Source organism: Ziziphus jujuba, chromosome 12 (genome assembly GCF_031755915.1).
Source record: "Ziziphus jujuba cultivar Dongzao chromosome 12, ASM3175591v1".
Classification (NCBI taxonomy): domain Eukaryota; kingdom Viridiplantae; phylum Streptophyta; class Magnoliopsida; order Rosales; family Rhamnaceae; genus Ziziphus; species Ziziphus jujuba.
In genome coordinates, this window is record NC_083390.1 from 7,322,701 (window position 1) to 7,343,615 (window position 20,915).

At 28.1% G+C, this 20,915-nt stretch overlaps 1 protein-coding gene across 1 annotated transcript; it reads right to left on the reverse strand.

The window, feature by feature from the left end:
• Positions 1 to 16,809: 16,809 nt before the first annotated feature.
• Positions 16,810 to 18,941, reverse strand: LOC107419890 (protein JINGUBANG). Its single transcript, XM_016028718.4, has one exon. The coding sequence runs from the start codon at positions 18,565 to 18,567 to the stop codon at positions 17,266 to 17,268; it is 1,302 nt and encodes a 433-aa protein (XP_015884204.3). The 5' UTR covers positions 18,568 to 18,941; the 3' UTR covers positions 16,810 to 17,265.
• Between the last annotated feature and the right edge of the window lie 1,974 nt (positions 18,942 to 20,915).

The window sequence follows — 20,915 nt, forward strand, 5'->3', positions numbered from 1 at the left end:
AGAACTGAGTTGGCTGGCCTGTACTTCTGCAACCATAACAAACGTATATGGAATCGGATGTTTGATTCCTTTTTGCTGAAAAAAAAGAAAAAAAAGAAAAAAAAAGAAGAAAAAGATTCGTGATACAAAGATGGGAATGTTATATATTTATATATATATATATATATATATATATAACTGATTCTTCTTATTGTCACGGGACAATCACTATTGCATGCTTATTCTCTGCCTAGTTTGCATGTGTTTTTATAATAATTTTAATCTCTAACCAGATTATTGTGCATTGCACAGCCAGCATTCCCAGATCCCACGTGTGAATAGAAAATTGTATTCTTGCAATTTTCCAGCTATAAATACATACATACGTACCAGAAAAACGTATAGCATATGGAGTTTCATATATGTACACCACAAAAAGCAAAAAATTGATTTTATGGTCATTTAGAAATGAGAAATTGGCAATTAAGTAGTAATTTCTCCATTTTCATACTTCTTAGCATTTTATATTATAGGATGATAATATTAATGTATAAAAAACTGAAAAAAAAAAAAAAAAACAGTTTGGTTTATAGAACCTACTGTTTGTCCCATGGAGACAACCCAATAAATATTATGAAGAAAAAAATAAAAAGCCGTCTATTAGTAATTAATGGTTTTGACAACATATATAAATTATTGAATAAAAATTCATCTTATACATATATACGATCAGAAAAGGATAGATTTTACTTTTAAAAATTAAAATGTACCTTATTTAAGTCCATTCCTATATTAATAGGTATGTGTTTTTATCAATCTTGACCAATGCCATCTACTAACATACTATCATATATAAATACAAATATATATATATATATATTAGTAAAAAAAAAATACTAATATGATTTACTGAATCTATTTTAAAAAAAGAAAGATTAAGTACTGAAATGAATGTCATTTTCTATACATATATGCATGCATCTTTAAATTCAAATGTAGCCATGAGAGTAGGTATATGAGAAGAAATTAAACCACCATAATTAAAGGTAAACAAATCTGACATGGTTCCAATTAACAATCTAACAGCTAATTGCGTGTATAACAGCTCATGACATTTTCTTCGAGGATGCGGTGGTTATCAGAGTCAAGGATATGAAAGTACCAAGCATTGACTCCATTAGCTACATTATTTGATTCTAAAAGCAAGCAATAATCCTGCCCAAACTTGGTGATCGTGAACTATATTTGAATATATTTAGAACCAAATTACAACTGATGAAATTAAACACTGCTCATTAATTATTTATATTTAATAAACAACAAATAGTATATTTAGTGGTAATTTGTATCTTTGAAATTTAATTTAGTTGATAAACTATTTATATTTAAAAAGTTATTGGTTCAAAACACCAAAAGAGGAAAAAAATATTGTAATAATAAAACTAAAAAATAAAAAAAGAATCGAAGAAGTCTGGAGCAGAGAGCATATGAGTTCGAAGAAGCAGCTTGGTAGAGAGAAGAGAGATCTAAAAATTACAAATTTGGAAGTGAAATTTAATATTTGGTTAACGATATAAAATATAAAATATGATATTTTATCATAAATCTAAAATTTTATTGTACTTTCCCATCAGCTTATGTTAGACATAATTAGGGGTAATATATTCATGACTTCATGTAATTAGGAGCAAAAAGCCCATAAGTTTAGCCATGCTGCTTAACAGAAAAGTTCTGTATGTATTAGGATCTAATAAAATTACATAAATTAACTATATGCCTATGATCAATATCTAAATTTAGGATTAAAATTTCAGGTATGAGCAAAAGAGGAAGTGAAAATTATTAATTACATATTAACATCCTCAAATTAAATGTAGAGCATAATAAGCCATCCCCAAAAGATATAAATAGTTTCAAAAAATAAATATTTTATATCTACATATATATATATATATATATATATATATATCTGTTTTTTTATAATTCCTTATATTAACGTGGAAATAAGAATGAACAATTCAAACTTCTGAGGTCTTATATTTCCATTATCGTGTTAGTATATTCAGAACATGTACATAACATTATATGCATGAGTGGACATTTATTCATAAATGTTAATTGTCATGCATATACATACACATGATCAAAACCAGAAAAGGAATAAACCCTAACACAAAGGATGTAGAAGATATATAGACTGTGATGCATTTGGCATATATTTAATGAAATTAAAGTAAATTTTCATCCAGATAGAAATAAAGTACTAGCATATAATTTCACCTGCTCATCTTTATGTGATTACATTTATATGAAATCCAGATCTCTGTATATATCTAATCTACCTTCTGCCGTCTTTAAACTTCTCAACCATAAATTCTCTCCCCCTCTCTCTCTTTTTTTTTTTTTTTTTTTTCTTTTTTTGGTGAATTTCTCAACCATATATTCTCACTTTCCAAACAACCACATGTATATATATTCAGAACAACAAACATAGAGAGGAAAGAGAGACCTGTTCATTATCGATTCTCTTACAGCAGAAAGCTAGCACACATACCCATACAACATGGTATACTCAAATTCATAACATCTTGAAAAACTTCCCAAAAAAAGGAAAGAAAAACTCAAACAACAAATATATATTAATATATACCTGAAATCCTTAGGATTAAGAAATTTGGAAACACAAAGAAACCCCATCATATATATGTATATATAGATAGAAAGCTCTGTCACACAGTGCTCACACAGCCTTGTAACCATGAAGAAAAAATGCTTGATCTAGCAAACAAATCGGACCACGAAGCTTCAATTCCCCTAGAGAAGTGAAGAAATTTCTAAACATTTAGAAAAAATAGCCTGTTCAAAAAGAAGACTACCCCTTTTTTTTTTCTTTTTTTCTTTTTTTTAACTCATAAGAAATAATATGTAATATTATTAGGAGGGAAACAGTAGGTAGGGTTTCTTCTTCTTGAGCGAAGCCATAATAATATTTCTTCAACTTCTAAAAGCCTTGTTGCTGCTCTTCTTCCTCTTTCTTTTAGTTCTGGTTTTGGAGTTTGATGATGGTGGTGGTGGTTCGGGTGCGGTTGGTGGATCGTAAAAGAAGAGATGGTGATGATGAAAGCGATAGACTAATAATGATGAGAGGAAGAGGGAAGAGGACACCATGATTGTGCGAGGGACGCTGTGTGTTTTCTGATGAGTTTGAGAGAGAGAGAGAGAGAGAGAGAGAGAATTTCCGAAGTGTTGGGGGTTGTAATTCTTAGAGAGAAAGAGAGAGAAAAGGGTTTGATGATCTATAAATACTTGATCGTTTCACATGGAGATAATTATCATCATGAAGGTCACAAACCATGATAGAGAGTGTCCTTCCCTACCCTCCCCCCGCCCCCCCCGGCCTTTAAAGCCAAATAATGATAATAATAATAATCTAAGCCATTTGTTCTGATAATCATAAAAAAGAAGGTGTGTGTTTGACTATATCTCATAGCCAGAAAGGAAAAAAAGCTACTCCTAAAACTTTTCCTTTTTCAATCTTCCACAGGCGCAGTGATAAAGCTGATGGACATTTTCTATTTTTATTCACAATATATTGATAATGGACAAGGATTAAAAAAAAAAAAAACAAAAAAAAAAGAAGATAAAATAATCAAATCCACTTCTCGAGAAAGAAATAATTATTAAAACAGTAAAAGATTATCTTTTAACCACCTTTTATATATAACCTATTAATGAAGTTGTTAAAACCTAAAACCCCATTAAAAGGGAGGGGGATTTCAAGCCTACAAATGCTAAAATCCCCTATTTTACTTTTGGATTTTTTTTCTCTCTTTAATTATCACTATGCTGGTCATTTACCAATTCTTTTGTTTTTTTTTTTTTTTTATCATGACCATAATTTTTTGGATATATTAAACTAGTGCTGAAAAATATACAGCTTTTTATCCCAATTTATTAGTTTTTCTGTCATAAAAATTAACCAGACATATATATATATATATATATATTGATTTTTTTATTATTAGTCATTGCGCGTAATATATATTGATTGTTTTATTATGATTGATTGCGCGAAATATGCTTCAATTTTCAATGTTGAATCTTACTAATTGCAAAATGTCATCAAGAAAAGTATTATTCTTGCTTTCGCATGTATAGTTCAACAAGAAAAGTACCACTCAGTTTATTTATTTATTTTTTTTCATTTTTTCGGCTGGGAAGCATCTAGCGATGAACTCGTTAAACAAAGCATATATTCACTGTTCCCAAACCCACGGACATGTAAGACGAAAGACGCAAGCATTTTGTGAAAGCATATGACTTGCAAATTTGATAGTGTAATTGATGAAGCACAATTAAATAATAGGGAATATTTTATATACATCTTTTAAGATTTGGAATATATATAAAAACATTTCTCAGGTTTTTAATAAATCATTCACAGTTCCTGGTAATAATCTAAATTACCATTATACCTTTAATAAAATTAAATCACCTTTCAATATCTTATTCTTCTTTTTTTCTCATCACCTTTAGATGTCTTATTCTTCTTCTTTTTTTTTTTTTTTTTTTGGTGAAAAATTAATTTTTTTTATTATTTTCCAAAAATTAATTTGAAAACTTGAAAAAATTTGTTAATCTACATTTTAATCAATTTTATTTAAGATATATGATAGTTTTTCAATTAATTAAAAAAGGTTACGTGATGATTAATTAGATAAGTTTTTATAATTAAATGATAATTTGTCAAATATATTTAAACAAATATATTAAAATGCATTGTAATTTATCAAATATATTTAACTAAATGTATTTTGTCATAATATGACTTATTTAAAAAAGCTTATGTAATTAAAATTATCATATGGTTTTTTCTAGAAATAAAAAATAAAAAAATTATCATATATTTTAAAGAAATTTTAATTGAAAATAAAGAAAAAAACTTTAGAATTTTCAAATTAATTATTGCTAAAAAATAAACTAAAGAATTTAAAAACATTTTATCTATAATAACGACATAAGGTAAATTTACATTACTCCAAAAGGAGTAAATGATTTATTGAAAATATAAAGGATGCATTTGCATTTATCCTAAATTTTAGAAGAAAGGTGTAAATGAAATATTCCTTAAATAGTATTATATTAGAGAGTTTTAAAAAGTGGATTTGTTGTATAACCATTAAAAAATAGACTCATGGTACATTTGGGAGTGATTCCTAGAACCTTATAATCATTAACAGAATAAAAATATTTTGACCTTTAATGTTTGGCTAAAAAAAAAAAATACAGATTTTACGGAGATTCAAATAGTAATTTATACCATAATGTACAGCAATAAAACTTTGCAGCTGTGCTTGTATAACCAATTTTCAACAAAATGTCAAAATCAGGGTCTAAATTTCAATCCAAAAATTTGTTTTCCGTTTATGTTTGCTCCCCATCATGACATGTTGATGGTAGTGATGATGAATATATATTGGTGACATTTATAAAATGATAATGATGATGAAGCTGAATATATATATATATATATATATATATAAATATATGTTTGTGTATATATGGGAACAAAGCAAGCTTAAGACCATGATTACCAAAATGATTCAACTAAAGATAATGATGATTTCCGTTGAAACTATGATCTGTATGTAATTTTTAATCAGTATGTTTTAACATTATTCTTATTCATATTCATCAACATACCAGGTACTCAAAATTTGCCGTTAAACTTTTTTAAATCTTTATCCATATGTATGCAGATAAACCATAATTAAGTTAATTTTAAGGTAATTAGCTAAATAATTTAACCATTTTATCCCTCAAGAAAGAAATGAAGTATCTGTTAATTATATATTCAGCCTGATCATAAGCTTATTTAATTTTTACCTGTAACTGTAAGACAAATTAATTGATGAACTATAATATAATTAATTTTTTGGTGGCATTGGATTCTCATGACTGTGTACGTTTTGGAATTTGTCACGAATAAATTTGTCCTCATATATGCAGTCATATATTTGAAGGCGTGTAGTTAAAGAACCAATTAATTAATTAGTTAAGGATGAAGTTAGCATATATAATTGATCGACTCATTGAAACATTTTAATTTCAGCAAGCTAGCTCCATAATAAAGCGACAGGTTTTATCAGACTCCAGAGATTAGAGAATTATGGAAACCATCAAACAGGAGTTGAGATTCTAATTTGTACAAAGTAATTAATCTGATGAATTAGTCAATGTTAACTAACAATTAATATATAATATTTTAAATGATGTTAATCAACAAGCAATTAAATCGTAGTTAAAGTAGAATATTTAAGACATTTCCAGAGAGACATTCTCTTTGGTTTTGTTGGAAAGTAGAACTTTGGATTTATGAGTGATACGGCTCACTTTTTGTTTTGGTTAAAAAAAGAACTAAACTTTTTTTTTTCCTGTCAACCCCACTTAATTGGTACAACGTCCCAAGACTAGTTTTTCATGGGGTATATAAAATGCAAGATTCTTCCGCAAATTGCAAATGCCTTTTTGTTGTATTATTTCAATGTTAGCAGGAAAACTAATCATGGGGTCACACCGAATTATATATCTCTCTTTCTAATTTTTATATATAAAGATTTTTGCTTCTGGCAACATTTTCCCATTTTATGTTGGAACCACATATCTTAACATCCTAATATGATAAATGCATTAGGGTAAAATATATATATATATATATATATATAAATAGTTAAACTCAAGTAACATCCATTTGATTTGAATAAAATAATATTTGTTTTTAATAACTAATGAATCACACAAAAAATTAAAATTTAAAATTTAAATAGTAATTAAATATATATATATATATATATATATATATAATGACATATTAAAATTCTATTTGAAAAAAGTAAAATATATCGGAATCCAATAAATAATAAGTATAATTTTAAATCTCAGCTTTTGATACAATTTAAAAATTGAAAAATAAGGACCTTATATTATACTTGGATCTATTTAACCTTTATTATATATATAAATATATGAAAATTCTCTTATGTAGAATTGGACTAAAATTAAAGTCCAAAACATCCTGTTGGTGCTAATACGATTTTCATGTGAGCATTAAGATTTGTTTGTCATATGAGCACTAGTAGGATGTGTAGACTTTAACTTTAATCCAAAATTCTACATAAGAGTCGTACTCTACTCTCTCTCTTTCTCTCTCTCTCTCACTCACACACACACACATATATATATATATATATATATATATTTTTTTTTTCCATTACTTTAAAATTTGAAATATAAAGATATAGTTAGGATTTAAATGATCCCAAATAGAGAGTTGTTTTTGCTCTCTTAAAATTTTAGTATTTCATCTAGCTCATATAGTCCATCAAAACATTTTAAAATCTCTGACCTTGAAAAAACCATTAGAATGTTCTAATAAAATACTGAATGTATATATATAAAGTCAGAATATAATACAAATTAGTTAGAATATTATATCATATCTTATTTAAACTATATTATGATGTAATAATTGTTATATATATATAGAGTAGTTTTAGTTTATGGTTTCCATTGATCATGACCTTATTTATTAATTCTTGAATTATTTTAAAGAATTAAAATTTAAAAATATATTCCACTTACTTTTTTAACTAAGTTTTAGTATTTTACTACATTTATATAAATGTCAAATATATTGTTAATTCTCAATCATTGAAAGAATATAAAAGTTAAAAATAAAAATTTTAAAGGTTACTATTAGGACATTCAATAGAAAAAATTAAATATATTTATATATTTAATTTTTTATTGGACAATATTGGACATCTGTGATGCTATGTGAAAATTATTAACCTTTCGGGGGAAAATTGGCTATGCCTAGCATAAGCTCCGACTGAGATAAAATTATATATATATATATATATATAAAATATTATCTATATGTTTGACCCTCATAAAAGACACTAGTACCTCTAGTGGACTTTCTTTTTCAACTTTTTTTCAGTATTGATCAACTTCTGTATTCATAAAACCTAGCTGCGAGGGGTGGTTGGCCCAGTCATGTCGAATTACAAGGCACATAATTTTTACTAACCGGAGAAGGAATGCTTGGTTCTGTCATTTCATCAATAAAAAGCGATCCAACAAAAGAACTTGAGAAAACCAATTAAGCTCTATATGCTTTTCAGCTGAGTGGAGGCAATTTGCCCCCCTGCAAGATGTCCTTTCCTTCACTGTGTTGAGTGGGATAATTCACAAATTGATGGCCACAAAGTTGAAGCTGCTGTAAAAGTATATATCGTATGTCTCAACTTTCAAATTAAAGGATGTCAAAAGTTTGTTTGTCTTATCTTTTTGTTTTTGTGAGGTTCCAACTTTATTGCATCTAGCCTAGATAGGACTTCTACCTTCTTAAGACTCCCCCAAAGCTTTTGGCTTAGGTTGTCTATCCAAATTTCAATTTGCAAATATGAATGTAACTTTTTCATCAAGAAATGACAAGGATTAATAGTTGAACTACCAATTTATCCCAAAACTTAAGTTATTAAAAAGCACTTATGTAAATATATATGTAGGCCAAATTATTTTGATCACAAAATTTTAAATCTATGATTCTAACATTAAATTAAATAATTTCATCGTTTTCAAAAGTCTAAATTATTAGAAGATATATTTTTGTTACATTTATATTTTTTTTAACATTAATAATTCAAAAAACATGTGGTGAAGAAGATTGATTTAATTTCCATTTTAATTTCACTATGGAAGGCAGTAAATAAGTCCTGCTGGAAGCGAAATAGGGAGTTGATCACGACGGTAAACGATTCGTACCAATCCAAATTAAAAAGGAGGGTAAAAAGACAGTACTGAAAGATAAAAATGTCCTCTTGACGTGACACTTATATACCCGGATCAGATCCAAATTCACTTTGCTTACTGCACCACCTAATCAGCAGCATAGACCTTATCTAATATTTGCAAATCCGTTGAAAAAAAAAAATGACTAATTAACAAAAATATTAAATTGAAAACTGTTTATAAAATGAGTTCCTTTTTTTTTTTTTCTATTACAAATGTCTATCATAGTTAATCATTAATGATTAATACATACAATCTCTCTAAAATAAAATATTAAAAGAAAAAAACCTAATTTGAGAATTTTTTCAATTTTCTTTTTCGCTTTGAAGTTGCAATTTAGAATGTCAATATGTAAGATTCAATTAATGGTTATCCCTGCAGGCGAAAGCAGCTAAGTATGTGAGACTAATAAACCTATCTAATACATATTATAGGTATAGCATGTAGTTGATGTCAATTCATCATTTAAAAAAAAAAAAAAAGTGAGATGGTAATGATTATGATTCCATTTTCTGGGGCAAACCATAAAGTCCCAATCCTTGGTATCATCTTTAAGCTTTTGCATGTGAAGGTGAAAACCGTAGGTAGTCCCAACAGCCACCAACCATCGTCTTGGACTCCACATCAAATTTACTTCCGACTCTTTTATTTTGTTTTTTTGTTTTATGTTTTATTTTTTTGTTTTTTCAAAACCCAATGTAAATATTTTTAGTGATTTCATTCTGTCCCTGTGACAGGTTGCCAATTAGGTAATGACAAAAGGGGAATTAACCTCGCAGTGACAATGGCAGGCTGTCCTGTCCTTTGTTATATATAGAATTATGATCAAATCAAGACTAGATAATGGTTTTAATATTAAATTTTTTATTATAATTTTATTTATATTAAAAATTAAAATTTAAAATTATAATATATAAAATATAAAATTAAAAAATATGTCAAAATGTTATTTAAAAAAATAAATCCGTCAAAACTGATAATTAATAATATAATTTTAAATTTTGACTATTTATATAATTCAACAACTAAAATAGAAAATTTTAACATAAATTTTGATATTAAAAATCTAATTTGATTATGATTATATATATACATATATATATGGAAAGAGAGCTATATTTTATTAGGTGATGTTAAATACCTTATGTTGCATGATAACCTATTTATAATTTAGGTCATGAATTATATAATTAATCAATTGTCGGATAAGCATAACAAATATGATGTCGTACAGTAAAAGAGTATATGATAATATAATATGTATATATAAAATAATTGTTGCATCAAGAAATTATGACTATATAAAATAAACATATTAACAGGATTGAAATGTACATCATATAAACCAGCTTTTTCTTGAAGGGTTGGGAACATGCATGGGTCCCAAACATATGGCAAAGCGAGGAATTTGCGGTGCTATGAGAATGTTCGGTTAAAGGAAGAAAAATTATTGATGTTTCTTTTAAGATTGGAGGATAACGTAGGAAGTATCAAGTTATCAACCGTGAAAATTAATTAAGTCAAACTCATAGTTGACTTTTCTACTACTTTTGTTTTTTTGTCTGTATGTGAAATTTATTTTTTTACAAAATCATGGGCCTATTGGGTTCGGCCCATTTGCTCATACAGACACGCTACGAAAAATTTTTAGGCATTTCCTGAGGTAAGATTATTACTAGCATTGGGAGGCTCTGGCAAATTTTTTTTATTTTTATTTTTTTAATTGGGGGTGATAAATAGGCTCTGGCTAATTTTCATATTGCAGATTAATGTTTTATGTAATGCGCCAATTACTCAGATGGCCTAGATAATTGATATTCACTGAAAAAGGACAAAAAAATAATAAAAAAAAAATAAAAAAAAGCTACCAATTGTAACATCTGATATTGTATATAATGCAGTAGGATGTTATGCAACAAGCCATTTTTAATCTTCTGAAAGTTTTTGTCTTCCAATTTTCGTAACTTGTACTCATGAATTATGTACGTATATGTAAATTAAAATGTCAGATCATTATGTTAATGACATGCAGGTTCGTGTTATTATTTTCGATCAAAATAAATCACCAACAAATTTTTATTTATTTGTTATTATTATTTTTTTCCCTGAAACAGCATTCAAACTTTCATATTAAAAAGAAAAAAACCAACAATTAACATCAGCCGGTAAGATAATATGTATAAATATAAAGTTAACTCATTTTCTATAGGATAGATAATATATAGTTCAACATAGTATTAAAGTTATATATATTAGTTTTAACGGAAGTTTTTTATAATAACAATTTTTTCCAAGTTATTTATTACTAATGCTTTTGGACGTAGGTGGCCAAATATGATGCGCAAGAAGCTGCAAGTTAGGAGGAAGTAGGTTTATCAATAAAAAAATTATGCTTCTAAACTGTTTCTTCATAATAAATTCTTAAAAGGGAGATAATTAGTTATCAGATGGGGATAGAATTACGCAGTAGCTCTACTCCTACTCCCAAATTCCCATCTCCACCATCCTCACAATTTAGTAACAAAATAGTTAGAATTAATCAAGTAGAATATGGAACATGACTTTTAACCTAACTCTCTCGCCCCAGTATTTATAATTTAAAAGGCCTACATTCAAATATTTTTAAACTATAGTCTAACTTTTAAAAGGAAAATTTAATAGTCTTTTTTTTTTATCTAAATTAATAATCCTTGACTATATATATATATATATATATATATATTTATATTTATATTTATATGAATCATTGAAAAATATAAAGAAGGCTGAAACTAAATGCCTGCATATGTGTGTATGTCTCAAAAGAAGTAGACAGAAAGTTCATGATTAATCCTAATTCGACCTATATATGCCATATTACACGCTATGCTTATAAATAATCCCTTAGTGTTGATTATGAAATGCTCTTACATTAGGTATTTTTTATTTATCCGACATGAATCTGTAAAATATATATATATATATACACACTCTCAAATTTAAAAATAAAAAAATACTAAAGTTTTATTTAACATAATTTCTACTGTTACTTCTATTTTTTCAAAAGTGATTTTTAAGAAAATCATTCATCACTGATTTTGATTAGAAATGTTTTCAAAAAATATAAAATACTTTTTAAAATTATCCAAATATTTTTAAAAAGTAATTTTCAAAATTTAAAATTTGCTTTTAACTTTTCAAAAATTATGTCATATAAGACTTTATTAATATGGATAAAGCTGTACATATATATACTGACCTTTCATTAACTCAAGGAACATTATTTGTCTTAAGCTTCTAGGTCATGCCAAACGTATATAGAATCAAAGTCCTACATTTGTCGGCAACTTCCCAATCTAGTCAAAGTTCTTTACCAAGTTTTTTGACCACGATTTGAAATTCTTTATTTTAAAGGGAGGCAAACCAAAAGAATATGAATAAATTAAGTCTTATAAAATCCACCTTATATAAATGTTAGTTAATTTGGAGCACCAAATTGTGGAGGAAGATGTTTGGGAATTTCAGATTTTTTTTTTTCTTTTTTGGGGGAAAATTAAACAATACCCTTACATATTTCACATATGTTTCAATTTACCCCAGAACTTTTTTTTTTTTTTTTTGGGAAGCAATTTCACTCCTAAACTCAATTATACTGTCAAAATGCCATCTCTTTAAAAAATTTTCCCCTTAGAATTTGACAAAACTGACCTTAAAATATTCAAATTAATATAAATAATATTAGTTTTAGTATAACTTTTTCTTGAACAAAATTGATAATAATAAAACCAAGATATTTTTTCCGTGTTATTGTTCAATATTTAACTATTTGGATTTTAAGCAAGTAATAATTTAGCTAAACTATTGTATAATATTAAAAAAATCAGGAGCTAGCAAATTAAAACATGTGTAAAAATTGAGGGGTTTTTTGTTATTTTCTTTTTGGGGGTACAGACTTTATAGATGTCAATATCTTTTTAGTGATTGAGTTGGAAAAAGATTTCATTATTAGCATTAGTGGTTGATATGGAAACATCAAGAATTGAAAGTAAGGTAGATGATCAAATATACACGTATATGTGGAGAAAGAGAATGCATTCTTATTAACTATTTGCCAATTTCCACTCTGAAAAAAAAAAAAAATGTTCCAGAAAAAGAGTGATAAAGTTAGAAGTGTGAAACTAATTAACCAATGACACATACAAGTTGGCTTAGTGGTGGCATGACCAAACTAGTTTTGCTAAAGGTAGGTCAAAAAATGGTCCCGGTCCACCCCTTTCGGTGAATGTCCTTAAAAATATGGTTCTAGCGTCTATATTGATCTTTTCGGTGAATGAATCCATAAACCCTTATAATGCTCATGGCTTCCATATTGGTCATAGTCCAACATAATGGCCTAAGTCTCTTGTTCTTCTCATCACAATAAGAAATGGCTAACCGCTGTTTTTAGAAGAGTAATTTTCAAAGATTTCATAGTTACGAAGGAGATGATGGATATAGAATCTGAATTTTTTTTTTTTTATCTTCGTCTCTTTCTGTTATTGATATAATGCCTTATCATAATAAATAAAAAATAATATTAACTCAAAAGAAAAACGATTTATTTGACAGTAACTGAGACGCAAAATCTCCATCCATCCATGTGGTACAAAGCAGCATTCTGGTGGAGGCTTGCTTTTTTATGCATACATTGGGGTGTCTCTTTATATTAATTATAGATCTTCCTTTCTAGAGAATATTATTAGGTACCAAGTGTTGAGATTTTACTGAACCCTAGAAATTTATCTTCAATTGGACAAGCAGTCATTTGTAAAATGACCTTATTGTGAAATATTTTTATTACAAGTATTTTTTTTTTTTTCCTGTAGTTTGATTTTTATTACAAGTTTTTCTCGAGTCAGATCAGTCTTTTAGCTTATATATGAATTGTGTGACCAGGCCGCGTAAACGTTTACCGGATATTCGAGAAAATATAAACTCAAGCGGATCTATTGCTTCCTGTTGGAATTCTGATTATTAGGTAAGAAATTACTCATGCAGTTGGCAAAAGATCAAAGATTTTTGATAATTGGGTTCAAGACCACAAGATTCTAGAAATGACTAAAGTTAATAGCAATTGGATAATCTGGTCATGGGTCCGACCTATGACCACGGATGCTTGCAGGAATGTTTTATGGGTTTATAACTTTCATTTTAGAGAAACATATCAAGGCCAAAATAAAGAAGAAGGTTAAGGGGATGGTCAGACACATGGCCTCATCAGATATAATTTCGCCTTAATTTAATGGTGTCTAAACCAATAACCAGTTTTGTCAAGAAAACGTACAAGATGGTTTTTGCGAAAAGTAAAAAATATCCTTTTAATTTCCTAATTTATTTTTTATTTTGGATTTTAACCCAAAGGTTCATCTTGGTCATTCTAATTTTAGTTAATATCTTTATAGGATTGAGTATGTATCTATAAGTAACTTTTCTCCTTGTAAATTTTCAACAAAATTTATTCAGAATTTATCCTATTATTAATAATATGACTATAAAAATATTTTACTACCGATGATAAAAATAAATTATGAATAAAATTTATCTAGAATAAGAAAAAGGCTAAATATATAGGCTACTCGTTTGGTTCATTATTGTATGCAATTTGATCCTCCATATTTGCTTGTTACAACCGCATATATAACCCCAGTACATGGGCCTATATAGCCCATCAGCACCTCTTGTTTGTTTGTTTTTTTTTTTTTTTTTTTAAAGTTTGGGAAAGGGTCTGTTATCATTTTCATTATTAATATCTATTAATTTATATTTATTGGCATGGTGTCCAAGTGATTTCTTTCTTTCAATCTAACTAAATATAAACAACAAACTTGATGTCTTTTGATAATATGGTTGGTTTTTAACTTTTGTTGTTTATTTTTTTTACCTAGTTATGTGTCGTTTGCTTATGTCAAATGTTAGTGCAAAGTACTTAGTGTTTATTAAGTATCTAAGTTAAATATAAAGTTAAAGAAAGGAAAAAAAAAAAAAAACACAAAATTAAACACCACTTCGGATTATGTGTTTTTTTTTTTTTTTTCTGATTCAAATTAATAGTTATTTTAATAGTTATTTAAAATGTTTAACAAACTACAGTAATATCTCGATAAATAAATATTCACTAAATAAATAATTTAGCTAAAATAATAAAATTGTTAGGTCTCAAATTGAGCTGGTGTATTAAATGAATAAATTTGTTAAATGTATAAGATAATAATTTTTTTATAAATCCTTTAGGACCAACTGAATATATAAACTAATATTTTGATTAAACTTGTAAAAAAAAATAATATATATAAACATTTACCAAACATAATAATAAAATGTTACTTTATATCTTTTTTATTTTTTTCAATTTAGGTTTTTTCCAATGTAATCTAAAGTTTTTTGTTTTTACCGGATATATAAGAAAAAATATGAAATAAAAATTGATCAACTGATCCACAATCGGAGATAGTTCTCCATAAGTGGAGGTCAACTATAATTAACCAAATCAACAACAATATTCTTTGCATTTACTAGTGGGATTCATTCCATTAATTTCTTTGTATGGTGAAATTCTCAATTGATTTTTTTTCTTTATTTGTTGAATGAGTGCTGATCAATCCCATGATTGCAGATTTGATCAAGCCAGATTGATCTTTTCCTTTATTAATTATATATATATATATATATATATATATATATATATATATATATATATATATTATAGTTAATAAAATTATTTCTCAAAAATAATATAAAATTCTTTTTAAATTAATAAATATTTATTTATTGATAAATTAATAAATTATTTATTTATCAATAAATAAATCAATTTGTTAAATGAATAATTTTTCGTAATCACATAAATATTCATGTACAGATATTTTACTGTATAATTACAATTAGCTAACATTTGACATAAGAAAAAAATTTAAAAAAAAAAAAAACACTAAAACTAAAACTAAAAACTCTGTTATCAAACAACACAAAACAATATCAGTTTCTTTCTTTTCTGAGATGATAAAGTAATTATGATAGCTGTAACAGGCCTGAACACATATAACATGCCGAGGTTGCATATTTTTATTGCCTTCAAGAGGGAGAAAAAAAAAATACATAAAATTTTAATTTAAAAAAAAAAAACTCTCTATTTACATATTTTGATTTTATCCAACAAAAAGTTACATATTTTGATGAAAATAATTTTTTCGAATATTTATATAATTACATATTTTTTAATAATGTTATGGATATCAAAATATAAGTTCAAGTGTTTATAATTTTGAGGAAAATCTAATACCCAAAACATTAGTATTTTGGAACTAATTCTTTATAAATTATTTTTTAGTATTTGACTAGTATCAATATTTAGGATCTACATATAATTAATTTATTTATGATTTAAAAATTGAAAATAAAAATTATCTTCTAATAAAATATATAAAATTGATTGCTTCATAATTTTATCACTTTTCAAATAGCCTATATATTGACTATTTTTACTTTATCCCTCTAAACTAAGACATTTGTGATATCACCATCCCATTATATTAAAATTTTTATTTTCATAATTTTCTTATAATCAAGCATTAATTGAAAACTAATAGATATATATATATATATATATATATATATATATATATATATATATATATATATATATTGCGTTTTCCTTTTGTGCATTCTAAACTACAAACATAGATGGCCTGAGATTTGGCCGAAAATTATTTAATCCTATAATTAGTACTCTTACTCCAATAATTGTTTGAAAGGATAATATTTTAAAATACCTATTGCAGTAAAGCATAACGCGTACACATAATTATTATTATTATTTTTTTTAAATTTTTGGCTGGTTGACGCATACACTCAATTAATAATGAAGAGTAGGAAACTATCAATTATGTGCCACAAAAAAACAAGATAACGATAGTTTTAGGTCTTCTTTTATATAAAGTTATAAAATATAGAAATTAATGCTCAAAGACAAAAAAATATTATCTTATAAAAGTTCAAAATAGTTGACCATGTCCGTAAATATCACACCATGTGGCCGTCAGACATTTGTAGGGTCTGTTATATGGTGACATGGTGTTCCTACTGATCATCAAAGTCATAGAATTTGAAAGAATATTCGTGCCTACACAGCCTTTCTATGTTATATAATGGAATTTTCCATACCAATATGCAAAATTTCATAGAAAGAAAATTAACCCAAATAACTTCATAGTACTCTTCCCAAAATCCTAACTCACTACAGTGGCTGTATTTCGATACATATATATATATATATATATATAGCTCAGCAAGATCTAAAATATGTATACCCTATGAAAATTCATATCCAAAAAAAAAAAAAAAAAAGGCAATGAGTTTCTGACCACTATGCACAAAAATTTGCAACCAAAAAAAATAAAATAAAATTACATCAGTTTAAGAAGAAAAACATGAAAGAAAATTATTGGCAATCCAAATCTTCCAGACCTTAACCTCACCATCCAAACTGCCGCTGTAAAGCAAATAACAACTGCCAGCAGAATCATCATTTCTTTGCCTGTAACTGCAATCCACCGTGACAGTTAAGCACTTCACGGGCCGTCTATAGCCTTCCAAAACACCCAAACAACAGAACCTCCTATCGATCCCTCTCCTCCAAATCCTGACACTGCAATCGGCCGAACCACTCAACAACAAATCCTCCACCACCGCCAAGCACAGTATTGCCTTGGTGTGGCCCCTAAGGGCACCCACCACCACCATCATGCTATCATTTTCACCATCTTTTTCCCAAACCAAGATCGACCGGTCGCATGCGCCGGAATAAAGCGCCGACCCATCTGAGCTAAGAGCCAAAGCATTGACAGCCGATTTGTGCTTCTCCAAAGTGGAAACCAAACAATGCTTTTTGTCCCCATCGAACTTCTTCTTCCAAACTTTGATTTTCTTATCGGCTGAACCGGTATAAACATATCCATCTTCGGATAACTCGATTGCGTTGATGGCGTCATCATGGGCTTTGCTCACTGACTCCAAGCACTTGAAATCGGATGTTCGCCAGACTTTGAAAGTTCGGTCCCACGAGGCCGAATAGAGAAGCGAACCGTCTTTGGATACGGCTAAAGCGGACACGGCGTCCACGTGATGGACCCACGTGATCTTCTTGTGCCGCCGAACCTCTACATAGTTTTTCGCCCAGAAGAATCTCGAGATTCGGTCGTTGACCGTTGGGAGAGTGGCTATGCATTTGAATTTCTGGGGTTGTGTTGGGTTGCTTACATGGTGTTCGATCTTATTCCACACTCGGATTTTGTGATCTTGATGGGCACTGAAAAGCGTGTCCCCCAAAACGACTAGACTTTTAACAGCGCTTTCGCTGACGGCGACCAAGTTATCCACCGCCGAATTGTTTTTGAGCTGAGATGGGTCTCGGCTCCATGCCCGAATCTCGCTGTTGGACGAACCAGTATATATAAACTTTCCGGCGACAACGAGGGAGGAGACATAGGAGGAGTGAGCTTTGAAGGTGGCAAGGCAGTGGTGGTGGGTTGATGGGGATGATTGTTGTCCATGTTGTTGGTCTGGTGACGGGGTTAGCGAATGTACAGAAGGTAAACTTGGTTGGGAAGAGAGTGATGATGAGGCTGATGATTCTGAGTTAACAAGATAATCGGAGTGAGACTGAGATTGATCTTCTTCTGAACGACAAGGCAAGCGACAAGGAATTAGAATTGCCATTGTTTTACAAACTGGAAGGAGAAGATACAGAAAAACTCAAATATAAGGTGTTAGGTATATGTTATATAAAGGATCATATCACACACACACACACACACACACACACATATACATGTATGTTCCTAGAAAAGCAAGAGGATGTTCCTAGAAAAGCAATAGGATGATGAATTTGGACATAAAGTAATTAGGGGGTTAAAGTGTTCGCAAATGGGAAAATAGGGAGTTTTAATTGGAAAAAAAATAAAAAAATAAAAAATAAAAAAAGAAGGATAATAGGGAGAGTGATCAAGGTACAACCGTAGACTTATTGTCGTACAGTGGAAAGTAAAAAAGAAAACAAGACACTTTTTGAAGTCTTTCTTTTTTCTTTTTTTTTCTTTTTTTTTTAATTTTGGGTATTTTAGTGCTTAAACAACAAAAAAAATAAAAATAAAAAATAAAACCACCTTTCCTTACTCCAGACAAGTTAAAAGGATGTTTCTGATTTTTAACATTCCAAACCTTATTTTGAAAGTATTTAAACAGTTATCTAAAAACACTTTAGGTTTTTTGAAGAGTTTTTAATTAAACAAGTTATCCTAAACAAGATTTAAATTGCCTAAACTGTTTTTTTTTTTTTTTTGAAAGAAAAATTTTAAATATTCTCTAAAAATATGTTTACTTTTATTTCACGTTTGTCTTGTTGGAATCTTCAAACATTAGATGTTCAGACATAAAGAGATAATTGTCAAAGTATTTTTTTCAAATCTAATAATATAAGAGAAGTAGAAAATTGGGTTTGCGTTTATAGTACATGTCGAGCGGCCAAACTTTAAGCAACATAGCGACGAGCGGTATTGAGACAAAACCGGATGCTTCCAAAAAAGCTTGATAGATTTTTATTTTATTCATTTAATTTTGCAATGGCAAAAGCTTGGTAGATTGAATTGCAAGTTGGAGCATTGGAAGCTTCCCTTGTCTAGTTTTGCTTTTTGGGTTTTGGTAAACAGCTGTTTGTATCAAATTGGGCTTTCTAGCTTTTCTTATCCATTTGCTTGTTGGCTTCAGTAATAAAGCTACAATATGACACCGACATGGTCCACCAGCCAAATTTTTTTTTTTTTTTTGACTTTTTCCACGCATCTCAACATACATCCCTTACTAATCAAAGCCCATATTAACCATATAATGCCAACCACCACTCTTGATTCTAGTTTAATCCATTACTTTAGGTTGATTAGAAAATACACAAAAGCAAATTCAAGATTGAGTGATTAATTCCAATTAATCAGATCCTTGTCTCTGAAATGACAGTCCAAGGAATTTCACTGTTTTTTCTTACCGTGATTCATTCGAATACTTCCATTTCTAATATTGATAAAACTAAACAAATCCTTGTTTTTCCATTGAACTGATTTCAGCAAGTTGGAAAATGTGGTCCAGTATTGGACGATAGTTCCTAGTAAGATATGGTGTAAATGGAATCGTTAGGTTTTCTCAAGAAAAAAAAAAAAAAATGGCTGCCAAATTGTAAGCAAGCGTAACTCCTCTAGTCAAAAGGAATATACTTGTTGTAGTAGTCAAAATTGAACCAAAAAACACGATTGCAAGAAGCCTAACGAAGAAATAATGTATTCTTTGTCGCAGAAGTAAACGAAATAAGAAGAAAATTCAAATAAAGAAGTAGATGCCCATTTTATGTTTATGATTGTAAATTTGTAACTTAATATTCAACAAGTACTTGTATTTTGCTAGTAGTCATGGGAATATTGATCCTTCCCATTTATCTGTCTTTGCAATTATGTAGTTTCTATTTTCTAATCAAATCAGTAAAGGCCATTTACCTAATAAAAGTTTTTGTTTTCCCATGTTATTATCAGTTTTTTAACACATAATATAATCTAAACCGGTTTGAAAAGAAAAGTTTAAAAGTAAGATTAAAAAATGAAAAAGAAATAAAGAGGGGAAAATGAGCCTTCTAGATGAGCAATAAATTATTCGAAATGTGCAACATGCCACAAAAATAAAAAATAAAAAATCGTTTCATAAACCATTCATCTTCTTTATTTGTCTCTATATGAATTCTAGTTAGTAATTCACAAATAATAGGCGTACGTATGCAAATTTGAAAAAGATAAAAACAAAAATAAAAATCCATTACGCATATCTATTTTAATTGTGCAGAAAAAAATATATTTTTTAAAAAGATTAATATCGTATATATCCTCTTTAATTTATTTTTATTTTAAATTATATCTTATGATTTGAAACATTTCATAAATACTTTTTATCATTAACAATTTTTTGTTAATTAATATTTTTTTTCCAAGCCGGCGAATTAAAAGGTCATAAATATTTTTAATAGCTTA

What these genes read in the sequence shown, in the direction of transcription:
- LOC107419890 (XM_016028718.4), bottom strand. Translation starts at nt 18,567, where the DNA reads ATGGCAATTCTAATTCCTTGTCGCTTGCCTTGTCGTTCAGAAGAAGAT.